We start from the raw sequence: 22367 nt of genomic DNA, 5'->3' as shown, positions 1-22367 counted from the left end.
CACCCACTAAAGAGGAGTTTTGAAAATTCTGACTCTACAGGGACAAAATAGTGGTTAAATGTTTGTATGGAAGTTCGTCCTTTTTTAAGTTGTAAACATAAATCTTTATTTTTAGGATTCTGATTAAAAATGAGTACAAAAATATTTAAGCGATTCTGCATATTCTACTTCTAAGGGGCTGAAATAAGGGATGAAATTATGTATGAAAGTCCGTAATTTTTTAAGTTAGAAACATGAAACTTTTTTTTGGGATACTGATTAAAAATGATTTAATACGTATTTAAGTGTTTCTGGATATTTTAGGCCTAAAGGGAAAAAAGGTGTTAATATTTCGTATTCAGGTTAGTCTGGAAGTCTGTCATTTTGAAGTTAGAAGCTCGAAATTTACTTTTGGGCTACCGATTCAAAATGAGTTGATTCGCATTTAAGCGTTTCTGGATATTCTGCCCTAAGGTTTGAAATACACACCAATGTGGTATACAAAGAGATATTACATTAAAGGAATATTTTAAGTTAATTTGTAAATATATTCATATTCTACGCGGGCAAAGCCGCGGGTAACAGCTAGTACACTATAAGTAAGAAGTGTGATGATTAATATCACAATAAGCCCTACACTTACCAAGAGCAATTCTTGAGGTAGATCGCCACCGTTATTGATGCCGCGGTTCATGGCTACGAACTGTTCCGGCGTGGGCTTGTCCTTCACACTGGGGTTGTGCAGCGACGTATTGAGCATGATTATCGCGAAACTGAGCACGTAGCACGTGTCCGCGTTCGTGAATATGTCGGGGTTCAGTTGGCAGTAGCGTTGAGCGAAACTCTCCATCATGCGGTCGATCTTTTGCGCTTCACCGGGCAGACGAAAACTCCATAGGAATTGTCTGTAATCAGGATATTATTTTTTTTAAAGAACGTGATTGCTTGAAAATCATTAAAGTGTAATATTATTTTATATAAGTATAAAAACTATAACCCCGTCCTTTATATAAAAACATTAACCACATCTACTACGAAAGAATTATACAAAACAATACACACTTTAATGGACAACTATAATTTTACAGTTGCCTATATCATTAAAGTTAACTTAGCACTCCTGTAATCAAGCAATTATTTTGACCCTTGTAACGTACCTTAACGCCTGTACAAGTATCAAGTCCGTGAAATCGTGCAGCTCGACGAATGCCCGGAGCACCGCCTCGTTGAAGTCCGAGCGCTCGCCGAGGTAGTCTCCTATCGCTGTTTTACTGAGCCCTTCTCCTTTATGGAGAAACTGTGCTACGTCTTCCGGCGTTCTTTGCAATAGTCCATTTTCATATAGATATTCGATACCTAGAATAAAAAATCACCGTTAATATTCAATGGTAACACGCTATATTAAGAAAGGTTTCGACCGTTCATTCGTTAACCACCAGGTGGAATATTATTATTTACTACGGAGACACGTAAGAGCCGATTTTCAAAAATATTGCTACCGATAAAATAATTTTGTTAATTAGCACTATTGGCATTATATAATGAGAAAATGTTTAGCCGATCTGTGTTGCCATCTATAAAAACTAAGAGGATATAAATTGCGTCAGTAATTAAGCTGAATCAGTCACCCTTCAACAAATACAAACAATACAAGTATTTCCGTTTGACATGATACTAATGCGTGGGTACAATATCAGTTTGACTTTTGAAGAGAATATAATATATTAGCAATTTTCATATTACATAGAATAACTTTAATCCGTAATCATATTACATTATGCAACATTTTTAACCATTTGTATGAAGAATGATTGTATATCTAAAAATGTCATTAAAATAAACGCCTCCATGTATTGTTACGTGGAAAGTGAATCAAAAATTTATTAGATCGCGTCCGTCATCTGCACGTTGTGAACATTTTCTCACACGTATGAATGCCGTACTAAAATATTCTACGTTATTAACTTTTCACGTGAGCTTCTGTACTCATATAAGGCTCTTTGACTTGATTCTTAAGAATTTAATAAAAATGTAAATTTTATCCCGACAAGGAGACCTTGAATAGACCAGAATCTTTATTCAAAAATCACGAACTAAATACATACTAGGTTTTATTTTTATTTTTAGATGATTTTTATGTAATGTAGCCATTGCCATCTTGTTTATTATGCAGGTTAGATATTAAAAGGTGTTCTTGGCTGACATTTTTATTTAAAATATAGGTCGATAGTAATGCAATGTCTTCGCGTCTGTTACGGCCACATTGTAGGCTTACATTACAAATCCTATATTAAACGAGTTTTATGTTTGAAATAAAAAGGGTATCTTATATTTCAAGTTAATACAAGACTGACGTAAATACTCTTCACAAATTTAATACCAAGTACAGTTATACAACGTTTAATGTCAATAGATAAGCGTGTTTGCTAATATACCGGCAAAACTTTATCAGCTTGACGTCACGGGATCCTTGAATCAAGTTCCTTTCTGACGTCATACGCCTTCCTTATTTAGATTAATTCAATAGACGTGGAAGGCGTCGGTTGCCAAGCACTCGAAATACAAATATTAATAAAATTTAAGTGTTGAATATAAAAACGGAAATTGCAAAATCAAAGAAAAAAAATCGGATGTTTCCTTAATTAAGGTTCATATTTATAGCAATTTGTAATAGGGGTTTACAAGATAGTAACATGTATATTGAAATAATGATAAAAAATATTTTAAATTATCTCGGAGGTAATGATGTAAAATAGATGTATAATCGCTTACAGTCACTATTTCTACGTTACGTGTGTTCATAATATCGAGGCATGCAGAATTGAAGATAGATGCAGGACCAATTGCCTCGGACGTTTATATAAAGGGTCGGCAACAAAAATAACGAGCTCGCTTGTTAGGAGTTGCAAACGTTTCTCCTTCATTACCAAATTGAAACAACTTCGTTGCGCGATTTCTGAACATGCAGTGATTTTATTAACCTTGATGAGCAATATTAATGATGATAAATGAACCTGCGGCGAGACGTGAATGCGTTGCCAGATGTTACTCCTTCGCTCTTATACATAAAGGCCGATTCTGATGGATTCATTTTACCAAGAAATAACACTTACGATGAAGATAATATTAAGAAAGTATTATCTTTTTAGAGTTTTTTATCATTTTCATTTATATAATAAATCCTGAGTTATTAATATTTAACGCGCAACCATTTTTGTTATACTCATTTTAAATTTCGATACGTATAAATTAACACGTGTCTAGACGCTGCTTCTATTTCAAGATTACAGGAACAGAGGAATTGTTAATCAGCCACGCAGACGTTGACGTCATAACAGGCAGGTAACAATTGTTTTCTTTCTTTTTGGTTTTTTTTACAACATTTACCAAGAATAATTGAGGTCCCATACACTTAACTTTAACTTTCCGAGAAAATCATAAGACTATTTATTCAAGAAATTACAGAACAAATTAATTGAAGGTACCACCCATTCACCATATATTTTAGCGCCAAGCAACAGTTTGAAAGGTGAGTGAGCCAGTGTTAGTTACACTAAACTAACATCTCAAATTTGATGGCGTATTGGTTATGTAAGAAATGTTCAAAACATCATACGGCGCCGATGTCTATGAGTCGTGGTGCCCACTAACCATCAGGTCCATTTACCCTTCCACCTACTATGACATAAAATAAATATAAACTTAAATCACATATTTTATACGAGTAATAAAAGTAATATCATAGAAAACATAACTTCAATGTATAAAATTTAAACAATCTAAATAGCGATTATGTATATCCTTTAGCGTTGTATATTTCCAAATGCCTTATACAACTAATTTCAGTTAGAGAACGAATGAACGCCACTTCCAATATTTCCCTGAGGAAAGAGTCTTCATCATAATGTGTTGTTTGCATTATACATGTGCATTGCACATGCAATCTATCAGTTAGATTACACAATAGAGTTAGAAACGCACTTTGTATGGTAATAAATAAACGTATTCTGTACATTATACACTAACAGATATATATTACCTAATAATTATAGATAGATTATAATTTATTTTATAATAACTCGTCCCATTGAATTGTAATTCATACGTGGCATTATTTTTAAATCATTATTTGTGAAAATAAAACTGAACACTTCCTTAAACATAATCCTCTTTTATAAGCGTGTAAGATTCTATGATGAAAAAGTTCAATATTCTAAAATCAATAAATGTGTTAAAATTACATTATATGAAATAAAATTGAAACATTCTTAGTTTACGTTCATACTGTGAATATATACATGTCAAACTTAAAAAAACGAAATAATGTTTATTTTTTATGTTACCTTGGGTTTTTTACCGTAATAATGACAAGGTTTCGTTCAGGTAAGTATTTTTTTCTACCTATCTTTTAAATAAAAGCGTAAATTATTCCATAGCAGATAATCTCCAAACTATTGGCAGGCTTACAAAAAAGTAAATGTAATTCAATGGAATTGAAAATAATATTTCTTGAACTTCCATTACATCAAGTATTAGCAATGAATTACGGTTTAAAATCGACCAATGGGCGACCACTCATTTATATAAATTGCATTCATACGAACAACCAATCGGATGTGAATGTCCATTATACCATTTCCTTTTAAATGTTTTCTAAAATTTATAAATTGCTATATTTATTTTTAAATGTCTACCTAGAGGCAATTTTTGATGTAATTTAAGTGTACAGCCAAATTTCAAGGTCGATTTTCTGTACAACGTTTAAATATGTAATTTTTCTAATGAAATCGATTGTAAGCTGCGATAAAAACAGTGTTTACTTCTGACAAGTGCACTGAGTTACATACAATCTTGTTTTATACTAGTTTCCAGGACTTGGGCGGAAAATGTAAGACCATATTCTCAGTTCTTAATATATAATTCATTTCTACGGAAGACATTACAAATCAACTCGGTATTAAGCGAACTTTGTGACTATTTTAATTAATTGCTTAGAAGGTCGCCAGGATTTTCTATAAAAGAGAGCGCACTGGAAAGAATTTAAATGAGACGTACAACTGGCCTCAATTTAATGTTAGATATTTCATTCAATGCATTGTCAAGTACAACCTTTTCACCTAAAGAGAGGCGAGTTTAGAGCGAAAACCTTAGAGACGACGCATTCAGACTAAGCATTCTACGTATGTTTTAATGAATCCCTGAAATGCTCCTAACAATGTGAACCATGATTACAGATCTGAACAATAGATTGAAATACATAATAGTTGAAAAAATACATCGCGTCGCCGAGTTACCTAAATAGATATTTATTGCATAAATTTGTTTTACGTAATGAATATTATATTTAGACGTTAACAAATGTAAGCTGTTCAAATATCTCTTTTGATTGGCTATATTTCAACAATGTTCGACGCTCGTTATCTTTGAATGGTACTCAATGACGGAAGGGTTCGGTTATGTCAAGAGGAGTTAAGTCAACGGGAAGCTAAGTATCAGTATCAGAGATGCTTCATTCTAAAGCAATATCAGCAAGTTTTCTGCGTCGTTCAATAAATTTTATAAATTCTAAAGAAACTTAACCCACTTCGTATATTCTTCTATAAATGATCTACATACAGAACAATTCATGCAATTTAGATCGGGTTTGCGCGTTCACATGACAGGTGTAAAAATGCTAACATAGTCGATTTACCGTGTATGTCAACAATGCAGATTGTCCGTCCGTGGGAACGGCGCACCTGCTGGATGATGTAAACGATGAAGCAAAACCCCTTCATAATAACTGTGTAATATTTCGTTATCGCGTCAGTTTATACGTTGCCTACGTTTACGATCAATATTTATTGATGAAACAAAGACCTGAATTTATATTTAATACTAGTTAACATTCGACATGAGTTGCAACTCGCAGTAGACTCATGAAAATTACGACTACTTCTATGCAATATAGAATGGCTCTAAAAATGGAATCTTTAATAAAACCTGTTATATTATAACGTGTAAACATTAACAATGCCTCACCTTTCTTAGGGTCCATATTAAATTTCTTCCTGCCTATGCTCATCTGTTTGGCTTTACTATTTTGCTTGCACTCCTCCTGCCCGTCGAGGGCCTCCAGTTCTGCCACCACCTCACCGAGCTCATCTTTGAGTTGCTAAAAATAAAGAAAAAAACATTTTCAATAAAGGCCAATGTTATAAGTTCTTATATTTTATCATTTCAACTAAGCTGTTAAGTTATTTATGTTTACGATACCTAATTTGTCGCATGTTCTAGGAATAATTACATTAACAAGGGCATTATTGAATTCGGCAAACACATTAGCGGACACGCAACATTTCGTTTTTGTACTTCCAGTCTGCTAAAGTTACTTTTATGTAAATTATAACACAAAAATAAATAATAAATACCGCAAAACACGTTTTATAACATATTAAAGTGATCAAATCAAAGGAGACACAAATATTAATTGTAGATAATTCACAATTTGGTTCAAGCTTTGCTATGATATGTGTATATTTGTTAACAATAAATAAATAAGTAGTATATTGACGTCATAATTTATAACAAAAACGATATTATCATTAAAATTATCAAAAAAAACGATCGCAAATTAAACGTTTAGACAGAAAATTTGTGACACATTTGTTGATTTTAATTTGAAAGCACCCTAGCAATATATTGCCGCAACAAGCTAAGCTTTTCCCACTTATACGTCATAACAATTTATGACGCATTTCTTTGACTCGACTGAGTCAGACCGCAGCGACAAGGCAAACCGCAAATTGACTGCGAATGCAACGATCTGAATAATCGCTTTTGAAACATTATTCGACTAATCCAACAACGACATATATACGAATGTGATTTTCTTAAAAGCATCAACTAAATTAGATATGACGATATTATATCATATGACATAGGATTATTTTAAATCATTATAAGTACAAATACCACGTGCCAAATTAAATAATAAACTATCATTTTTTTGTAAATAAAATGGTCCGACCGCAACAGCTATCAAAACTCTTGCTATATTTGCTATCAACTAAATAGATCACTAATTATTCGATGACATTTATAACTCACAATGATATGACCAACAAACGAGTAATATATGAAATAATAATAATAATGTACATATGAATGAAGCATTAGGTTCGCTCTGGGTTCGTATTTTATGGTACCAATTTATTTTGTAAATAGCCTGTTGAATTTACGTTTCACATGACATGAAATGAAAATAATGGAACATAAACAAATCAAAAGAAATTTAGAAATTATAAAATCGTATCCTTTTTTTTATTCTAATTTTAGAGGTGAGTGTCTTGGGTCATTATGTGGCTCTGGTGGGTTACACAAATATTCTCATCTATGCATTTATTATAATAATATTATTATGTAGAATCGCTTACTGTTTACCTTTATAACACATTATTTTGACTAAATCTGAGGTAGAATTTGCAAGATAAATATAACATATTCCAATTGATATGTCTGCTAATTGTGATATAAAGAAATCCTTGTTCAAATTAAAAAACGCATTAAGTCTTGATTTCAATTAAGCACTATGCCATTAATTAATACTGAATCTACTACCCGATACCGATCTACTATCGCATTGATTGAAACAATATAATTGACTGTATATATAAATTTAAATATAGATAGACATTGACTTATAACATACTTTATATATTACATAGCTATAATACAAATACCGAACCGAGATGGCCCAGTGGTTAGAACGCGTGCATCTTAATCGATGATTTCGGGTTCAACTCACTTTTGCAAACACCATTGAATTTTCATGTGCTTAATTTATTGTATGTTTAGAATTTATTTCGTGCTCGGCGGTGAAGGAAAACATTATGAGAAAACCTGCATGTTTCTAATTTCAACGAAATTCTGCCACATATGTATTCCACCAACTCGCATTGGAACAGCGTGGTGGAATATGCTCCAAACCTTCTCCTCAAAGGTAGAGTAGGCCTTGGCCCAGCAGTGGGAAATTTATAGGCTGCTAATGTATGTAGTACAAATACTATGATAGGAAATCTACAAGAGAAATGTCAAAATTATGTCACAGTAACCTAGATAAAGTATTCCAAAAAAAAATTACTTAAAAAATTAAAACATTACGTATCTGATTGCAAACTCCGCAATTTTAAATGTGATTGAGCAAAATTTAATTAGGTATCTGAGAGTTAATAACCAGTGATATTATAACGTCAAGTAACATCATCGTATAATTACGGTTCATACAAATACTTAACGCTTCGTGGCGAAATAAAACCGCATACATCCATTAATAAGTAGATACAACTACTATGAATTTTTAATGAAAAATTTTCTTTGTTTATTGCCCGCCTTTGTGAATGTATATTCTTATTCATGTTTTACATATGATCCTTAGATCTTTAAATTTTTTTAATCATCAAATTAATTTTCATATCATATATTTGTGAAGAATAATTATTTTTTAAATTATTTAAATCGAGTCTTATCTTGTGATTGCAATATAAAGGACCGGTACCACGTCAACCAATTTTTCATCCGAACATCATCTATCACAATGCACAAAAGAAATTCTACATTCACTAACGCTACAACAAAAGTAAGTCGCAAATAATGGCGAACATCGCCGGGGCAAAATTTACCAGCGAACAATTCGTTCTTTGAAAGTATGCCTAGACAACCCCGTTTCGACATAGGATAGTACAAAAGAATATAGCTTTTTGCATTTTACCACCGAAAGAGGATAATGGAAAGGCCGCAATTTTTAAAATTTAAAAATCTGCGTTTTTACTCATCTGTAACTATGTACCTTTTTCTAGCATTAAACTTTTTTTTACTTAATGCGTAAAATTATTATTTCAGAACCTAGATTGTTGTATAGTGCTAAAGACGTCTCCAGTGCAGTACACTTATGTTGAACGACGAATGCACCGTTTATATGCGTTTTTTCCTTTTCCCCAAACTAAAACCGCATTGTAATTATTACACTATATTCAAGTTCCTGATAGGGTATTTAAAAAAATAATTTTAATAAGCAGTTTAATATCGCACATAAACAAATAATAATGTATTCGAGCAAGAAATGATAAGTAACCAATCACACAAATTGAAGGCAATTATATGTATCGGTCTCATAGCACATTTGAAAGTAGACCACTAGTAAATAAGCAAGATAGTTGACGGACTAAATCAAATACTGCGCAATTTGGTTCCATTGACCACAAAAGCATGTTATAAAATATAACAGCAACAACGTATTAATGTTGTTATTATAAAATTTATATAAAACATGATAATTACGAACATTGTAGACATAGTCAGCACAATGCTCGGCCCGATACGGTCTAGCGACGCGGTAACATCATTTGCGGTCGGCAACCCATTCCCCAAGGGACATGATATCAGTCTTCCTCGTCTAGACAATATTGTGATGACAAATACATCGTTTACAAGATTTAAATTCTATTCTGAATCACGTCAACTACGAAGAAATTAACTGTTACTTTCAAATTGCACCTAAAATAAGAAATTAGACAAGTTTATAGTTTAATTTTAATATATTAATTCTAATACATAATTTATATGTGCATAAACGAATGCCCTCTTTTTTGTCACCCATGTAATCCAATAAGATGGCAATCCAACGTCTTTGTCTGCTCTCTGAGGCACGGAAGCGTACAACTTATAAATTACAAACAACAAACTACTGCTGTGCATTTCTAGAAAGATAATCTCGAGATCCACAGCTTAACTACACTAACGTAATGTGTAATATAGTCATTTTGAATACTGTTTATGTGTCTAACCATATGCTTTTATGTCGAAAATCTTGATTTGTCGAATAAGTCTATAGCAACTAAACGTATAAGTCTGCAAATATCTTAAACGAAAGTCTTAACTTTCTAGTTCTCAAGATGTAACTACAACCAAAGGTTTAAGTCATCTCGCTCGAATCTATCAAAGTAAGAGGTTAATGGAGGAAGCTGAGTGAATGCCAATCTGCGTCCTTGCGTTTACAATTTACCCTCATTGTTTCTTTCAAACGAGCTTGCGATGTTAGAAGTCTGTTATATGATTACAACTTACTTTTATTTTATTTTGTTCACTATATTGAGTCCCAGTAGATACACAGCTACTGATCAAAGAAAACTTATTCCGTAGAATAAATCCTTTTTTGCCGGACTAGTTACTTAGGAGATTTATAATGAATGCACACGAGCGTTTTTAGATGAAAAGTTATATAATAAATATACTTGTAGTATAAATATCAATATAAAGACCATAACTATAGCATTATCAGAGTATTTTTTAGTAGATTCCATAGTTTGTATTTTTCAATTGGTATTTACGAATGTGTTTAGGATTTCAATTACATAGGTACATTTTAAATGTACCGTCGTCGATTTTGACATGTAAGGTGTCGTAATTTTTTTTTTAATAAAATGGATAACTGAAATTGGCGTCATAAGAAATATTAACCATTCTTGAAACACTAATGCGCCTCCAACCTTGGCAACTATGATGTTGTGTCCCTTATCACACTGGCTCACTCACATTTCACAACGATACTAATTATTGATGTTTGACGGTGGAATTCGTGATGAATTGGCGGTACCTACCCAGACGGACTTAAAGAAAGCCCTACGAATAACATCCGAATTATCAACTCATATATATAACAGTAATATAAGAGAAAGCTAAAATTATATACATGTATTATTTTATTTATGGTCACACGGTGTCCGATTCACATAAAATTGCGTTTATAAATATTCACCGGTATATTATCGCATTATAGAAATCCGGTCAAGCCATTTTGTTTGTTATTTACATTTGATTATTGTGTTAAATTAATAGCACAACGAAAGCAGCAGTAAAAAAAGGTAAAGCATACGAGAAAATATAAAAGAAAACTCGACGACCGCCGTGGTCGAGTAGTGTGTGCACCGGTTTTTATGGGTACGCCACTCCGAGGCCCGGATTCGATTCCCGACCGAGTCAATGGAGAAAAAGTTCATTAGTTTTCTGTGTTGTCTTGGGTCTGAGTGTTTGTGGTACCGTCGTTACTTCTGATTTTTCATAATACAAGTGCTTCAGCTACTTACATTGGGACCAGAGTAATGTATGTGATATTGTCCAATATTATTATTAAAATGCATAACGAATAAATAAAAACGGCAGGCATAAAGACGCGAGCACAAAGAGCGCGCGCAATCTGATACATAATAAAATTCTCGACTACATCAATACTGTCGACGACATCGTATAGTGCGGTAACAATTATTAGATGCTACGTCGTTCCAGTCCTATAGCGATGCCTATGAGTGCACTATGTTTATTACGCCCGGTCTAGACTAGTTTTTGCTGAGAGCAGCAGGTGCCGAGATGAATTCCTATATACGAACTTGAAATGTCGCTTAGAAATCTCAATGCTCAATACAGGAATCAAAACGAGAAGCATTATTTATTCAATTGAATGACGAACACGTGTAGGTACATTACAAAATAAGATCTTTCCTGCTTATATGAAGGTCTGATACTGGAATTGTTTTTTTTTTCCTTTAAAAGTTCTTTAATTCAATATATTATGTGCTACTAAGTTGTCGCCCACGGCTTTTTAGGTGCTTGTCGCTCAGATCATAAGACACAAAAATATGTATCTCCTTGGAGTTCAAGCTTGCTTTAAAAAGGCAGAGTTAAATTCGGATTTATGATATTAGTATACTTAAATCAAATATTGCAAGAGAATTTAAAGTTTTTTTCTAAAATTTTGCATACATAAATATTTGGTGCTGATAAAAAGCAATCTTGTCTATATTCATTTGTTTTAAAGTTTAAATTTTCTTGTTATTTTAAAATATCGCATGGTTTAAAAAAATACATATTACTTTATTTAAAAAATATATTACCTAATATAGTGTTTAGATCATTGTAGCATTATTATTTCCGCAAAACAATATGGTAACTTTACCATAATAAACGAATACAGGCAAATGTATTTTATTTCTTGCTGCAAGAACGAGCTTTCTTTAAAGTACAATTGCTAACGTATCTTGTCACTTTAAAACGTAATCGAACCTTTCACCAATAAAAGAGAATGCTTTGAAGTAAACGTCAATGAATGAAGTCGTCGGTCGAGCTTGAACAAGAAAAATAATTAATTAATGTAAAACAAACTTATATAACACAAATTTACAATTTTTATTAATATTCGTTATAGAAAATAATTTATTTTTAAAAAAAAAACGTAGAATATATGTTAATTCATTTTTATTGAAATATTTATATAATCATTTATCTGATCGATATATCTATGTTTATAGATAAAACTAGAAGCTAACGCCATTTCAAAGTTGAACATGACGCAAATGTTTTTATTGTCTATTCAATCATTGACACCAAAACAGCGGAATAAAACCTCAGCATTTAATACATTTTTAGTTTTAGTTAATTACCAAATTACAGTTTTCGAATGATTGATACAATACAATAGAATAATTATGAAGTGCCGAAACTGACTGACACTATTGATTTATATGGTTTTATTTAATAACATATTCGAGAGTTTCGTGTAACATCGACACCGTCGCGGAGATTAATTTACAGAAACACTCGTTCAATCAGAAGGCTCTATCTCGTCTAGACGCATTCAGAGTATAACGGATTTCTACCGTCATTCGAGTAAGAAAAAAAAATAATATAATTGGGTTGTTATTAGTAAAAACACGGATTTGATTCGAAAAGTTATTTGTCTTTAATTTACACGAAAAAGTGTTAGATTTATAGATATTTTGATTGCCATCGAAAATATAAAATATGGTAGTTATAATTAATATTAATTTAGTCTAATCAAAAATTCACACCAGCTGAGTCAATAAATTATGACAGACAAGACTGTCTGCCACATAGCGATTAGGATTAGTCGCGTTATAAATAGACGGACGATTCGAGCGGTCCGTGTGTTACGACAATTCAGAAAAGCACGCGGCCTAGTCTTGTACAAATTAGTAGCTGATAATAGCTTGACGCTCACTAATGATAATGACTTTTAATAGAAACGGACATTAACACAAATATTTAATGTATGAAATAACAGATTATTCTACCTCTTTTTTTTGCAGATATATTCTTTATTTGATATTGATAATAGTATCGGCTACTTTTTTATCTCATTGTATAATGAAACCAATACTGTATTAAACCTATTAATTGCAATTGAATGGCAACTCAGACATCTTTTCACTTTCTAACATCGATTAAAATATAATTTCACATTATTATACATAATACTCATAAAAATAAACACAATCACCGTATATAACTAAGTAAAACAGATTAAAATTTCACCGTTGAATCAAATTTCGTAATTTCAACTGCGTCATATTCGCAATTATGTGTCGACCCGTGAAAAGTATTGCATAATTTTAATTCGCGGTCACACTTTCGTCAATTAAAACAGCTTTAGTTAAACTATCGATAAAAAATAAAAGGCAAAGATAAAAGTATTTTTAGAACACTAAAACGTTATCCGTCGATATATTTGGAAAGTAATCTATTGAAAATCTTACGAAAACGAATATATTTTATAGATTCCATTTACGTGTTATTACGATACCGTACTTTCTTACGCCTTTACATCAGGCAATAAAATAAATTCGGTATAGTAAGACTTAGAAACGACTTGATCGTATAGCTCCTTCGATGCTACTTCGTATGAACCATCCCGGTTCATTGCATCGGATCATAAATCTATATCAAGAGTAATAGTGCAATTGGCAATCACGTTATTCAAACTGCAACATCTATTTGCTATTTCATCTCTGAAGAGTCGACCGTTCGGCCCATTTACCGGTTAACCGCGTTAGATGTTGTTATTTAATTAAAGATTGTGTTTTCGAGCGCTACATAGGTACACACTACATACTTTTTGGAATGATTAACAAATTGCAAAAACAGTATTAAAATCATATTTGATTATTGATCATGCTAGTTTTTATATTAGATGTCCTCAACAACAGCTAGGATGATCGACAATATCAACAACTAAAATGATCATGAATACGAAAGTATGAAATTTATTTTTGAAAAACAAATCTATTGACAACGAAAAATAGTTATTCGTTCGTTATCGTTAAAAATAGTTATCAGTTGCAATAATGTAAAGCCCTTTCAATAAAATGTACATGATTACACATCCTTTTATTTTTACCTAATAAAATAGAAAAATTTGCGACGTGTCGACATGAACAAAGTGAACGAGTTCGCGAATCCTTCGACACTTTCCCCTATTAATTCACTTTCCCCAAGTTTCGGTTCTGTTCCGCAGCCGGATACGCATGGGATTGTGCTGTGGTTGCATAAAATCGATGAAAGTCTACACCTCGTGATTTTTTATTCAAACAACTCCATAAACACGGAAAGCATGATATTAAATAAACTGCCCATAGGTCTGTGCTACGACCAAAATCATTCCGAACTCGGTAGTTGTTTTATATTTAAATGAAATATTAATAAAAGCGAATCACGTTTTCGATTCATAGTTGCTCTTCCTTTATTTCATTTATATATCGACACGTTAAAAAAACTCAAACGATAATAAACTATCTAATAAGTATATGGTTAATTGTTATAGACCTTCATATTTACTAATAGTTTTAGAAATCGTTTTATTTAAAACTCTCGTATGAAATATCGATATAAAATTATAAAGAAGCTAAAATAAAAATACACATCAAAACTAAGTTTAGCGTAACTAAGCCATACATTTACTTTAGGTCAAGTTTCAAAGTAAGCTGCAGTGAATATAAACGTAACATGTTAAAGCATATGGTCTAGACATATTGAAATTAAAGCATATGCAATAAGGACTACTATTGCCTGATATTGATTTGAGTTTATTGGTTGGCTTAAATCATTGTAACGAGTTGTCTTCACGTGAACAAACAAAGCGGCGCCGGTACCGACCGAACCTAAAGACGGATGCTTGTTTGCATATTTAAAATACATCGTCCTGGAAACAATGTAATTTTTTCAACGTTTCTAATAAGTATTAATGAAAACCGTTAATTATATTATGATGTTTTGCTTCTATTAATGATACATTACTTATTTCGCAAGATCCTCATCCTGTGTACATAAATTGGTCTAATTAATTAATTCAAAATATAAATATTGATTATGATAAAACATTATGCATGTCGGCGTGCAATTCAGCTTTAAATAAAATAAACATTATGAACAAAGGAAAAAGGTCAAGCCATTATTATTCATTTTAGCAAAGATCCCTAGGTCATTAATTCTTCATAATGTTGTAATTTTTAAACAACACGTTTCATGCTGTTATCTGCTATGCAATATATTGTTTCATTATTGTTTTATATAATAATAAATAATATTATATAAACCAAAAAATTATAATTATTGAAATAATTTTAACAGTTTCAATTAATAAAAGAATCATAAAATTTCAATAGGTACTTTTAAATACGTTATGTATTATTTTAGCCATATATACATAATAATACGTTACGTTACGATCTTTACCTGCGAAGTAGTTGGTCACCGACAACAAGGACAAAAAATCTTGTACAGACACAAAAAGTCCAGTGAAAAGCAGTTATAAAAGCTTGAGTGAAATAACATTTAGGACCAAGGCACCAATGTTGTGTAGGGTTTCACTTAAAATTATGATTTTAAAGATCAATGTTTCAAAAATTCGGCAATATTATAGAAATTAGGTCTTTCTAATTAGCAAAATGTATCTGCAGTATTTTAACTGTTATATTAAATAAAAATATCATAATTATTAATAATAATTATTTAGCTAATTTAATGGCAAAAATATATAAGCACAATTAATATATGTGTAAATTTGTCCAGTATTTATATTTTACATACTAGCGCCCCTCTTTTAATATAGATGTACAATGTGCATATATAAGCTTAACGGGACATTCGTGGGAAGTAAAGCAAAATATTATTTGCGAAATAAAAGTTGACATTAAATGGTAAAATACAATCTAAGGAATTTATTTTACAAGCTGGTCTTTAAAGGTGATACGGATATTTTTGCTTGGAACATAATTTCGTATGCCCTAGTGATATTTACATCTGCGGCGATTTTCTGCCCAACTGCCAACTCTTATACTATTTGGACCGACCATTAGGATGAACTATGATATTTAACGAATTCTATAAAGCCACTTCATTAGCAATGGAACTTGTTTCTTTCGGAAGCATTGTTAGTGATTTATGATCGTTATGCCATCAATATCCCATTAATTAAGATTTTTAGAAAACTACAATTTTCTTTTTCATTAAATTCATAAAACTATATTTGTTATTTTTTTATTTCGAGAACTATCAATATTTTTTATGATACTAGATACAAAAACTAGGCCAAGAACAAGTGGAATCGAGCCTTATGCAAGTACATAGTGAAAGGGGATAACGAACGTCTATATATTACTTTAAACGCCTCTGAAATATCTCAGACAATGCAACGGAACTTTGAGAAACAATAAAGCAAATCTTCACTAACGAACTTTCCGCGACGATATCGAGTCTTTAGAATAATCGGCATTTGTATCTTCATTATATTAATTATACTTAACATACAAAAGATATTCTTTCTTTATTTATATATGTGTGTAATTTTATTAAAAGAGATTCTTGCAGATTCTTCTCATAGAATCTTCCAGAAGCCGCGGTTGTTTTAGATTTAAATTATATTTTTATAAGATATGTCAAAGGTAACTATAGAAACCTACCCGAAAATATAAATAAAACAAAATATACTGTATATTTGTTTTGTAATAAATTAAAAACTTATAAAGTATCAATTATGTTACTGAATAAACTAAATAATTCAAATTGAAAAAAAACCACTTGAAATTAAATATGATATGTCAAAACGGATCGATATTATATGGATTCCCTAAATTCCCATTGGACACGGGAATCCTTATAATTTGGATAATTTGAATACAATCCTTTAATTCAATAGGGTCGGTAATTTAAGCAATTACAGAAGATAAGCTGCTCGTTAAATAAATGTAACTGAAATAAAATACATCATTGATTATTTTACATGTATTTCACTTTAAAATATATATATATTTTAAATATGCATAATGTTAGATAGATGTACTGATATCTCAGTTCTGTATCGGTTATAAATCCGTTACTTTTGTAAAAATTAACAACTAATTTTTCAACTAATATTATTATCTATAAATATATTAGCATATAAACGATAGAAAAGTGAAACTTGCCGCCGTTTTACATAATTAATCGAATTATTAACGATTGTCTTGCCGACGATAAACGAGAGGTATCGGAGCGACATGATAGTTTTCCTTTATATACTTACGTCAAAGTTATATCAAGTTAATCAGAAACTCAACTTGTATTAGCAGTTGCTGAACATTCCATCCATAGTGACCGTTGCGAAGTTTTACGGAATTGGATAACTTTGTTTATGACAGTTGAGGGAAGAGATAAAATCGTTTTAATATTTTTCTGATTAATCCGTACGCTTCATTGTTATTATAAATAATTATTATTGTTATATATAAATAGTTAAATTGTAATTATAATCTTTGGATACAACATTTCTTTAGATCTATTCCGATAGTTCATATATTAATACCGTTTTTAGGAATTATTAACTTACAGTCTAAGAAGACTATGAAATCAGTATACTGGTTCACCCTGTAAGATGGAATACGTAATATGCAGGAACCAAAAAATGTATTGTTTACATAATATATGCAATCACCTCGTCACGATGAAGTAATTCGCTAAGAATTTTCTAAGTAATAACATCATCGATTGACAGACTAATCTGACCTTCGGGTTTATTTCCGATAAAAACAACTTATAATAAACATGAAACTCATGTAATATAAACGAGTAAATTTTAATCTGCTTGTATATATTTCTTATTAAATACAAATCACTAATCACCTTTAACAATAAAATATTCTCCTATTAATTTGTATATGTATTTGTAAATTTTATGTGTAAATTAGATTATTCAAGTGTCATTATTTTTAAAACAGTCACCATGATAACTGTATATTCAATGAAGTATTGTTGTAAAATGTTAAGCTGTAACAGGTGATTCCATTAAAAGCAGTATAACAGGCTCTTCCTCGCACGCTATAAACATCCTACAAGTGCATCGTTGTTACGTTTTTGTAGTCCCTATTTCCTGCGCATCAAAATAAGAATAATATGATTCACTGAAGCCTGAATTAAATGGTCTGAATAACTTGAAACCAGATATAACCAGTTATAACCCTGCAGATATTTTCACAGTAATTTAATTACTTATAAATAATACAATACTTATTGCTTTGGAATTTTATAACGAGATTATTATAAAGAGCTGGTCCGGTTTTATAAAGGTACAAAAAGGTACTATCAAGGCATAAGTTATTTGAGAAGAAACCAACCAAGCTTTGTATCGGTTTGAAGGGTACGTGACCCAAATACTATGGGGGACATATCTTAGATCCCGCGGACAAGTGTAAGCGACAGTTAAAATCTATACTTTTATACTAATATGATAAATGCGAAATTAACTCTATATGTCGTTCTGTCTGTTGCTCTACGGTCAAATTTGGTTCAAGGAAGCTTGAAGTCCAAAGGGCTACTTTTTATGTCGAACGCCTGACGACAAAACCCAACAACGCGAGCCAAGTCGCGGGCGACACATAGTTTCTCATAATGCCAATATAGGCGATAGAGACGATTAACCTCTCGAGTTGTTATTTAAATACTTACAATGAGATACTAATAACAATGTAACAAAAACTTTTCAAACAATAGAAACATCGATTATTTTAGTGAGTTGTGTATCATTAAAAAAGTGTATATTATTAACCTATCTGCTACCAATATATTAAAAACAAACGATAATTAAATATTCATGTGAACATTTAGTATAGACGTAACGAGCGGACTTTGATCGTGTTCGGCTAGCATTATTCATAACTTGTATATTGAAACAAAGCGTAGACGCGAACAACAAATAATATTTGCACTTTATTCGAGTACCTCCATATTATCATACGGTGAAAACATTTCTATTGAAAACTGATAACATGTGTGTAACACAAACACCGATATATAAAATAAGTGTATGTTATAAATCGATGGAGAACGGAGTATTTATTTTATCATTATTCTAACCAGACCAGCTTAGCGCGGGTAGCTATAGAAGACAAGAAGTCGCGACTCGCGGTATTCTGTTTGAAATTGTTGGGGATAAACAATTCCATCAGACATTTAACTTAACAACCGAGGAAGCTCAACCTCTCTATATTATTTGTAAAAAAATATATATATTCAACTACTTACTCAAATATTCCGTGAATCATATACTCATATCTAATACGTTACAAATTGTTTTTAAATTCGTAGTAATCTTATATACTACGACACAGTAGCAACTCGATCACACATACAAACCGACTGATAAAGAATAATAAAAGAAAATATATATTACACAACAAAATACGATTATTTAACAAACATTGAATTTCAAGAATCAAGGTATTGTGTTGTTATCATATATAATTTCGTAATGCATATCTTTAATATACACAAACTTAAATAATATCTACTTTTGCAATGACTAGCCATTTTAAAGTTAGTGACCTGTGACCGGCAGACAGACGCATAAGTCGGATCAATAAGTACCATTCGCTTAATGCAGTAACGAACTTAACCGAACTAAATTGATGTGAGAGTTTATAAGGAAATTCTTTCATACAATAATACATTTAGTTGAATCTGTCGAAGGTGTACTAGTAATAAAGGCAAGTACTTGTACATGAGCTCCTAACCCTTGCGGTCATCTCATCAGTTTAAGTATAGACACTCGGGTGCCCCTCGACCGCGATCGGCTTCTGTCACCGCATTCTTGACCCGCGCATTCACTTCTCGGCCCGAGATATTGTCACATACGAATGAAGTAACGTTACTCGCAGACACAATACCGCGAAATGAATCAGAACTTATCGATAAAAACGTCGTTCCCATTATTATAGCTCTTACTGACGCGGCGACAGTTTTATTTACAAATGTTGTTATACTGTTGTGAAATCAAAATACCACTTATAACTAAGAGCTACTTTAAGCCTGTTAAATTAAAAATAAACTAAGTTTATGCAAATACATTCATACAACACAATGTGGGCATTGAGTTCTTGGAATTAGTGCATATAAATAAAAGAAATGTGCATTACAATGACAACAAATGCAACACGTACTTCGAGCAAAAAAGACGACGCAAACAATGGGTTCATATTTCCGGCCCGCGGTCGCTAAACGCCGGGAGTTCCACAGATTTTTGCTTCACACAGACTCTTATGACCTATGTGTAAATGAATACAGATTGGCTAACAGGCTTGTGGCCAGAGGAAAAGAAACACGAGGGGGCTCCCAGTAAAAGATAATTCAGCAAATAACTCTTCAAGAACGCTAACATTTACTCTAAATCTTAGAAAATAGGTAGAATAATGTACAAGGTTTTTGTACAAAACGTGAGTAAGTTTAGATAAAATCGTCTGTAGTCTAAACATATTATAAAATATTAAAATGTCGAAAGAGATAAAATATTCATCGAATTACAATGCATTCTCTGCTTCCTGCACGTATCAAAGCAGTATTAAACATATTTCTCGTTAATGAATACGTAATAATTATAACTTCCTTTTAAATCCGTGGAAACATAATAATTATAGATTATTTTATTTTAAATGAGTTCTATCTCAATTAAAATAAAACAATCTTTAAACGAACGTTTAGCGACTTGCGCTAGTCAAATTAAAAGTGTTCTACACATTCAGTGAGTACAATTACTTTGCATTTAATTTTCATATCCAGCGAGGGCTAAGCAAGCGCAATAAAAATAAAAATATTTGCGGAGGGAGCTAATGAGACAGTTGGTATGAGAAGTGGCGCGTGTTGCTCACGCGGAGACCTCGGCCAACGCCCCCACAAATTCAAACGCCATTGACATTCGGCCCTATTGAAATTCAAAACACCGATTATAGCATACCACAGTGCAACAATGTCTATTATCACCCCTCTTCGTTCTAGATTTTTTATCTAACTAAATTTATCGGAATGAAATATAAACTATTATAATCATGTGATGTTAAAACTAGAATTTAAAGCATACTGGATAACGATCAGCTTAACACTACAGTGACTCATCTATTCTATCTGCTCGTTTTATTCTTAAATAAAAACCAGACGTATAAGACAAGCCGAATCTTCGTGCGGAAAATCAACTTACTATAATTGCGGTTAAATGCAAATTCTAATACAGTTATAATAATTGTAGCCTCCTTACAAATTGTAGTTAACTTTTATATTAACTAACTGGATGTATTCTATTTTTATTTTCAGAGTCATGTAAATATTAAGTAAGTATATAAACCGCAATTAAGTTACACCTGTTGTAATTAATAACGAGTAACTATAGAGCAAATAAATAACTAGAAATTTATTAACAAGAAATACCATTATACCAGGTGAAAACAACACTAATTAGTTTCAAAACACATGCCGCTCAAATAAACCGTCAACTAAAATTAAAGTAAAATTAACATAAGGCATCGCAACGATAGAAACATGTTTGAATAATTGAGATAGTTATGTTTTTCAAGTGGTTCTGAGAAGCCATGTGGCAGGGAATGATAAAATAAATGTATCACATATTTACGATGACCATGTCTGAAATATTATTTGTAGTATATAATATTTATAAGTAAAGGAAGTAAACGCTGTTTACACAAAAGAATTAGCAAACAGGCGCCTAACATTGAGCTATAAAAATAACACGTCATATAATAGGAATGTGAGCAAATGTTCTCAGAAATTATTGATTAATAGCAACAATAAGATGTCGCTATGATGACCCATTTGAGACAGAAAAGATGACTTCATTTAATTCGGTGCTAAGGGCGTTTTTATAACACTTCGGCGCGGTCAATTATTTGATAAATAAGTTCAATGGCGTTGAGAGGAAGTGATGATTCTTTTTATTGCTTGTTTAATATGTTGGTAATTGTCTAGTGGGTTGATTTTATAATATCTTTTACTATATTGTCAAACATAACATACGAGCGGCAATTGAGATTATTGAAACAAAATTTAAAAAAGTATATATACGCAAGTGCATACTCTTTGTGCATACTTAAATTAGTAGATGATAATAACCTAAAGTTTATACGTCCTGAAACGAAGAATTCTATTAACGATCCTTATCTTTTTGGACCGTCGCGAAAACAAAGATAACCTGCTTTCCTAACGGTATCTACTCGTTGCTGCGAAAATACATGTGCGAACAGAAA

The 22367-nt window shown here is 31.7% G+C and overlaps 1 protein-coding gene across 4 annotated transcripts in view; it reads right to left on the bottom strand.

The window, feature by feature from the left end:
* The window catches only part of Step (steppke), a 39994-nt gene that overhangs the window by 7761 nt on the left and 9866 nt on the right, over positions 1-22367 (bottom strand). For all 4 annotated transcript variants that reach the window (XM_026632426.2, XM_026632425.2, XM_064215869.1 and 1 more), the window contains 3 exons: positions 6001-6133; positions 1137-1335; positions 623-884 (listed from right to left, as the gene is read on the bottom strand). In XM_026632426.2, coding sequence (XP_026488211.1) covers positions 623-884; positions 1137-1335; positions 6001-6133 — 594 coding nt within the window. The remainder of the gene's footprint in view (positions 1-622; positions 885-1136; positions 1336-6000; positions 6134-22367) is intronic.

The sequence above is a fragment of the Vanessa tameamea genome, chromosome 9 (assembly GCF_037043105.1).
Source record: "Vanessa tameamea isolate UH-Manoa-2023 chromosome 9, ilVanTame1 primary haplotype, whole genome shotgun sequence".
Classification (NCBI taxonomy): domain Eukaryota; kingdom Metazoa; phylum Arthropoda; class Insecta; order Lepidoptera; family Nymphalidae; genus Vanessa; species Vanessa tameamea.
The sequence above is the reverse complement of the archived record's forward strand: the minus strand, read 5'-3'. Positions and strand labels throughout refer to the sequence as shown.